At 47.5% G+C, this 7,451-nt stretch overlaps 1 protein-coding gene across 1 annotated transcript; it reads right to left on the bottom strand.

Moving 5' to 3' along the window:
- Nucleotides 1–537: 537 nt before the first annotated feature.
- On the bottom strand, nt 538–6,565 carry LOC125543345 (disease resistance protein RGA5-like). The gene is made up of 5 exons (XM_048706664.1): nt 6,409–6,565; nt 5,472–6,308; nt 2,685–4,835; nt 2,549–2,592; nt 538–2,456 (listed from the first exon to the last, which is right to left on the bottom strand). The coding sequence occupies exons 2-5, from the start codon at nt 6,302–6,304 to the stop codon at nt 619–621; spliced, it is 4,866 nt and encodes a 1,621-aa protein (XP_048562621.1). The 5' UTR covers nt 6,305–6,308; nt 6,409–6,565; the 3' UTR covers nt 538–618.
- Between the last annotated feature and the right edge of the window lie 886 nt (nt 6,566–7,451).

Below are 7,451 nucleotides of genomic sequence, written 5' to 3'. Positions count from 1 at the left end.
CCAGAATGCGTGACGGGCGGACGGGGGTGGTTTTTATAGGGCAGACGGCGAGGGCGGCGGGCGGACGGGCAGTAATGGCGACGGGCGGGTGGGTCGACGGCATTGATGCGCACGGGATACGACAGGGCGGCAGGCGGCGGGACGGCAGTCGAGGGCGGCGTTGCAGCGGTCGAGGGGACGGGAGGGCGGGGCCGCTATCCACGCACCACGACGCGTTTTCCGCGGGCGACGCGTCGCGGATTGACCACCGACGCTGTTTGACCACCGACGGGCGCGTACGTACGTCGCCCCACTGTACAAAAATACACCGTCCTTGCGCGAGTGTAAAAAAAAGCCGTCGCCCCACTGTATAAAAATATGCCGTCGCCCCACTGTATAAAAATACGCCATCTTTGCGCGAGTGTAAAAAAAAAACCGTCGCCTCGCGCGCGGGTACGGTGCGGGAGCGGGGCTGGGGGGAGGGTGATGGGGAATGACTATCCTACCCTTTTTTAAGTTTTTACATGAAGGGGTATAAGATAATCTGAACTGTTGATGTGTCTATGGGGTTGTACCGAAGAAGAAGTGTTTTATATATAGAAAACAACAGATCCGGTTGGGGAAACGTATACGAATTGATCAAGCGTTCGATTTATTTTTCCCTTCAAAGAAATCTGAGATCTGATTCTCCAAATCCTCAGGGCTGTATTTCACATACTTCGCGAAATTCCTGTCCCCCTCTAGCTGGACTCGATACCTTTCAACAAACGAACGGTATGCTGGAATGACCCTCTCTGAGATGGAGATCTGCAACTCCTCTCTCTGGTGAGGATCAACAACCTTCCATGCTGTATGTGTCCTGTATAACTCTCTGTAGGTCAAGTTGAAATTCTTGAACCTTTCCTTGAGAGCATCCTTGAGTGCACTCGACGAACCCGTTGCATGTGGCAGCCCATCATCCCTCAGACCATCTAATACCCTATTCCAGGAAGATCGGAGGTACCCTGTGGCACACGCCCTGATCTGACCGCGGCGCCCATGGATCCAGTTATCCCCAAGCACAGTCTTCAGTTCTGAATCATTCACCTTCTGCACAATGTACCACAGGTTGTTGATCAAAAAGATGTTCCGCAGTGCCTCGTCATCATACAACTTTGATTTATCCTCAATTTTGTCCAATAGATGCGTGACCAATATCAGCACACAGTTCGCGAAAGGAGGAGTCACATCTGCATTTTTTTGCAGCACAGTCCCACGGCCATCAAGTAGATGATTCATCCAGCCGCTGTAACCTGCAAGCAGTTGTACATAATTCATGACGTAACGTGTCAACGGATGGATCTCGCCGCTTGGCAGTCTTCTGCGAGAAGACTCCCCCTGTACCGCGTTGGCAAACTCAGCAACTGTGCCAAGCACTGCATCACCTAGCCTCAGAAGATTCCGCTCTACCTCTTTCTTGACAAAATCCTTTCCCTCTCCTGAGAACAAGGCCTCGAGCTCTGGCAGCAACTCAGCTAGTGCCTCATACATATCAAGAATGCGGAACAGCATCTCCGACGATCTCTTACCAATCGCAATGGCATCACCAAATCTGAGCAGTTGCAAGACGCATCCTTTGGCCGCCTCAGTAAAGCACTCTTCCTCAGTGGCAGCATCGGCCGCAAAGATCTGGTTACATATGCGGCGCTCCTCAGGAAGAAGGCCCTGTATGACCACCTTGAGCGCTTGGGTCCACTTCTTCATCTTGTCGGCGAGGATGGACCATTCCACCCTTTGCACCTCCTCCAGGCTCATCTTGTCAACCCCAAGCATGTCAAGGCATTCCACAAGCATGTTCCGGCGCACCTCACTGTAGACCAGGCTAAGCTCTGGCGCATAGCCAGCGCTTAGCATGACATCTGCAATGTCCTTGAGGGTGCTCACAGTGTCCGGCAAAATGAGGCAAAGAGGGTTATGCATGACGTCTGGGAAGTCCTTGAGGGCACTTCTGGTATCCGGCAACATGAGGTAAGGTGAGATCTCGCCATCCGAGACCGAACTCAATGTGCCCCAACCCGTAGACTCGTCTCCCTCGTCAGAGGTCCATGTGTAGTCTAGGTCGATGGAAGATGTGTAATTGGATGTCGGTACCGTAAGTGAGAGCCTGGGGAGGAGGAAGGCGTGCAGGTCCTCTGCGGTGAGTGAAACCGTCCCGCTGATCAGCAGCTGATGGAACTCTTCCTCGAGTCGCGTCATCGCGACCTGCAGCGCCCACTCGACGTGTCGCCCAGCTGCGCCCATGAGGCAGGAAGCTGCGGCGAGGTACTCCTCGCCGTCCTCCGGCGACTCAAACACAAGCCTGACCCCCGGCGCCACCGAGTCCCACTGCTCAACCAACCGCAAGGCCTCCTTCACAGCCGTGTTGCTATCTTCGTCTAGCTCGTCATCACCGATGCTGGGTCCCAGCCTCCTGTTCTCTGCCTCTGAGACGTCATTGACTGACAAAAAACAGTGCCGGTCAAAACCTTTATAGTAATATAAACTGGGTTAATGGGACGAAAGGCCAAATGAGAGGGAGAGAGAAGATCACCCATATTCTGCAGATGTGAGGCCCGTAGTGCAGCAAGCCATGCACTGACATCTCGTCAAAATCAGGATCAAAGTCAAATTAGGAATTAAATTTCAAGGCAACTGAAGTGCGCAAATAAAAGTTAATGTAGCAGCACCTTATATAGGGGAGTTTGTTGGCATCTCCCTCCAAGTTCTTCTCTTGAACTCCAAGTTGTTTCCATATCTCCTTTGGAGCCTCGGTGTACTTGTCATAATTGCCACAATAATTCCAATCCACCCACTGTATATTGATGATGGGAGTGCTTGGATGCTTGCTAATGGCATCAGCAAACACCAACTCTGCAGACCTTCTGTTGCATTCGTTAGTACCGGCGCCCCCAATTTTTGTGGACAGCTTGTTGAGGCCAACCAGGTGCTCAAACCCAGCAGCTACCAAACTGTATCGCTCCATTCGATTAGCATTAAAACCTAGCTTGAGATTTTGGACTTTGGGCATTGCTCCATCCAAAAAACCCAGGCATGGTGCAAGACACACAAACTTGAAGTACTTCAGCACCAAGAATCCCTCATTGTCAAAGATGATCCTTCTTGTGGGTGTGGTCCAGACGAACAGCGAGAGAGCAGTGAGGGAAGGCAATCCTTTGAGAATAACAACATCTTCACTTGACACCTTCCTAACTGCCATCTTTAAAATGCCAAGCTTCGTAAGATCCTTGGTCCACTCAGGTAAGCTGGACAAGATGAAGCAGTGCCGCGACAACTCTAGTCTCTGAAGAAGGGCTGGAGAAGGAGACACAGTAGTGAAGCCATCCCAAGAAATGCTCATGCTTGGAGCACCAACATCATCCTGAGTTTTCACATGAGAGGAGACTGCAGGTACCAGAGTTACGCACTTGAGATTGCTTAGTTTCCGAACTATCAAGCCCAGGCATTCCAAGTTCTTTTCCAGGTTATCAGGTTGTAATGTGGAACATGTGAGATGAAGATCCTGGAGATTGATCAGCTCACCAAGGCACATAATATTTTCTGTTGAGTTCTTGCTGAGATCGATAACACCCAGAGTACGGAGAGATGTCATGCGGCCAATATCAGCGGGCAGTTGAGCCACGCTAGGAATACTGAGGAAGAACAAGCCCGGCACATCGACAATATCTGATGGAACTGCAGTTACATCAGCATCAATTTCCCATGCCACCAAATCTTTTAGCTGTTTCATCTGGGTTGGATGCTCCACACTCATGTGACATGCATCAAGATGGAAATACCTCAGTCGGAAGAGTTCTGAAATTTCACTTAGATTACAACTCAGGTCATCAGGTTCAGTGATGTTGCCACTCAGGTCATCAGAGCCAGTAAAGTTGTCACTTCTGTTATCAGGGTCAGGCAATAATTTAAGGATCAGAACCTGAATAAACCGGAACTCCACAAAGGAAGGCATGCACTTGAGCAATCCAGAAAAGGCAAGAGATCGAACTTGTGACAGTCTCATACTCGCTGTCATTGGTAGTGTGGCATATTGGACATTGCCAAAGTGGAGAGCCAGCCGACGAACCTTATCAGCAAGCCTTATAGTGGTCTGGGAATGATCTAATGCAATGCTGAAATTCTCTTCTGTGGACTTGTATCTAATAAAGTGAAGTACCATGTGGTGCACTCTACATGACATAATTTCATCATTGCAGTTGATATCCACAGGTTGGATCATTCCCCTGCTAACAAGCTCATCAAAATAGCTCTGTGCAACTTCCACTGCGCAGATGAAACCTTCGGCTATCCACTGCTTCACCAAATCTTCCTTCCATATTACACGGTCCTCTTCATACAGACATAGATATAACATGCATGCTTTCAAACCGTGAGGAAGATTGTCATAGCCAAGGTTGAGAACTTGTTTTATCCCTTCCAAACTAGTATTTGTGCTTGAATCGGAACTCAGTGAATTCTTTATGTAATTCCAGTGCTCTATGCTGCTGGCTGGCTGACCTGCCAAGAGACTGGCCAATATAATAATTGCTAGCGGCAAGCCACCACTTCTTTTTATAATTTCATTTGAAACTTCCTTGAGGACCTGAGGACATCCAGCTTCATGGCCAAAAACTGTACCTAAAAATAGTTCTCTTGACTCGTCTTCACTAAGCGGTTCCTTCTTGAAGATATACTTGGAGGTATCTGCACAGCATGTCTGAGCAATAGCGTCAACCTCTGTCGTTGATAATATTCTACTGCAACAGTTTCCCTTTGGCAAAGCATGACTGATAATATCCCAGGTTGATGACGCCCACAGATTATCAATTACAATTATGTACCTGCCAAAACAATTTTAGGTTATATTCATGGCGGATGGCGCCAAACAATACGGAGAACCGTCTCTTTGGTATATGATGGTGGAGTTATATCGGCATCGTTCTGGTGAGCGGGAAGGAGGAGAATAATTGCTAGCTGAACATGGGAGGAGAATGAGGTGGAGCTTGGGCAGATAGATTGGAGGAGATTGTGGAGGGGCTTCAAAGAGCGAAGGATATAATGAAGACAAAGGAGCTGAACATGACAACCGAAGCTGAACATGGAGCGCGGTGTGTCAGAAACGAAAGTGACAGAGGCTATGAGGTTATTCAAATTCAGTTTTCTTTATAAGTTCAGTGAGTGAAAGATGACAACCGAATTCAAAAGTATGTTACCCGAGCATTCAGGGTTTCAGTTAAACTGAACTTTAATTGACTAGACATCTGCACATCAGAACATAATAACAGCAATTTATCAATTTTAGTAGCAATTCAATAGGATGTAACAGAAATATTGGACTGTGTGCCGCGGCAAAACAACAAATTTGTCAAACATAAGACATCTATTCCTCAAGCAAACTACCAGCTGGAATCGGGTATACCTCCTTTAAAGAAAAAACACTACACACTGTAAGGGCTGATTTCAAAGGGACAACTTACGTCTTATGGTGTAGGTGTTCTTTGATGTCGAAGAGCAGTTTATGCACCTCGAAAGAGTCGGGGAGGTGGTGCCGTCGAACTTGCGAGAGTATGCTGGCGAGGAGCATCCTCATGTCTTGTTTTCGCGATGTCTGCACAAAAGCCCGGCACTCGAACTGGCCTCCAATCTTGCGGTACACTTCTCTAGCGAGGGTGGTCTTCCCAACCCCACTAGTTCCAACGATGGACGCCACCTTGTGCTCTGGCTGTCCATCGTTAGCCAGCCAGCCGCAGAGCTGATTGATGGAGCTGTCCATACCAACAAGGCGAATGGCAGCCTGGCTACATGGTGATGGAGCAGAGTGCTGAACGCTGCTGCTAGGCCGCCACCTGCAGCCGCCAAGATAGGCTTTGTGCCGTTGAATTGCTTCCTTGACGCGAGTCCTGAACCCTGAGATCTCATCGGAGATCCATTGCCGCCGTTTCAGCTTCTCCGGGAACCGAGAGATCTTGACGCCGGGGAGCTTCTGGATCTGGGCGGCGCTGATCCTGGCACCGCTGCCGCCGCTGACGGCGACGTGGGTGAGCTCGTAGATGAAGTCATCGATGTCATAGGACAGGTCGCGCACATCCTTCATCCAGAAGTTGGCCGTGGAGGCAGGGGACTCCACCTCGGATGGCTCAAATAGGTAGTTGTCGATTAGTCCCTGCAGATCTGCTTGGAGGCCGCGGAGCTTCTTCTTCTCCTCCGCCCGGAGCCCCTGCTTGGGTCCCGATAGCAACGACTCCAGCTTCCTAGGAAGGGACCGCATGGCTCCCTGAGATGCACTGATCGGCGCCTCCATCATCTCCATGTTCCTGAAGCAAACAAAACACCATGGATCGATTAGCGCCTCTGCTCTGATAATAACAAGATTGGTGCGGACGGAGAACTCAAGAACTAATTTTGCAGCTGTACCTTAGGAAGAAGAGATCAACGAATGGAATAATATTGGGAGCTCTCCAGAGCAAGGAGATTCTTGGTAGTTGGTACCCAGCTCTCAATGAGCCTGCTCTTCGTATTGAGGGGATATGGACCAGAGACTGGTTTCAGCATGGCCTACATAGCGGATTAGTATCATTGAGTGCTCCGTGATTTTTGTTTCTTTTCAAGGACAAATGGGGACCACTTGTGTTTTTATTTTCAATCACCACCCATTTGCGCTTTTCCAAGTTAAATTAGCTCAAGTGGGTCATTTCATTTTAAAAAAAATAGTACTACAGTCAGGCCCTTCAAATTTGGCTAATATGAAGTTAGTACAAAGTTGAGTCATCTATTTTCAAACGAAGGGAATAGTTCCGATCACATCTATATTATTGATGGGGTGAAGAGGAAGAGAAAAGTAAACAAATAAGGAAATAAGATAGGCCATGTCCGACATGGCGGAACCGAACACCCCACTTTGTTCCCACATATGGGTTGGGTTGGAGGATTTGCGGGCAGCCCGAACATGCATAACATAAAAATTATATCACTGGAAACTTCTTTCACATATAAATTTGAAGATATACTTGTGTCAATCGTCAAGGCAACCTTAAAAAATGTATCATACCCTATATATTTGAATGAAGAAGCTTTTTTCTTCTAAAAACACCCTAAGGACATCTTATGTCTGATATTTATCAAGAAAATTAATTAGTAGACAATACAAATGAATGATAATTAGACACAAATGAAGGATAATTAAACCGTAGTTCTGAATTAAATGAATTATATATTTAAATTGCCTAGAAAAAACGTGTAGAATAACATGGTGCATTTACTTTTGCTGTTTAACAACTCTAAAATTATGTTTTAGACAGAACAATAGTAAATTCGAAAGTTGCACATGGGGATTTTTCGGAATTGTTATGTGCTATTTTCGGTCTCATTTAAATTACCTAGATAGGTTGTTTATTTATGCTTCATCTCTTGCCATGATTAACAACATTTAATCTTGTCATGTACATAAACGGGAGCGA

This window comes from Triticum urartu, chromosome 1 (assembly GCF_003073215.2).
Source record: "Triticum urartu cultivar G1812 chromosome 1, Tu2.1, whole genome shotgun sequence".
Classification (NCBI taxonomy): domain Eukaryota; kingdom Viridiplantae; phylum Streptophyta; class Magnoliopsida; order Poales; family Poaceae; genus Triticum; species Triticum urartu.
This window is presented reverse-complemented; position numbering and strand designations above follow the sequence as displayed.

Coding starts and splice junctions, on each gene's coding strand:
- LOC125543345 (XM_048706664.1), bottom strand. CDS start 6,304: ATGGAGATGATGGAGGCGCCGATCAGTGCATCTCAGGGAGCCATGCGG. Junction 4,836..5,471: donor GAACACCTACACCATAAGAC/GTAAGTTGTCCC, acceptor TTGTTTTGGCAG/GTACATAATTGTAATTGATA. Junction 2,457..2,548: donor CTCACATCTGCAGAATATGG/GTGATCTTCTCT, acceptor GTTTTTTGTCAG/TCAATGACGTCTCAGAGGCA.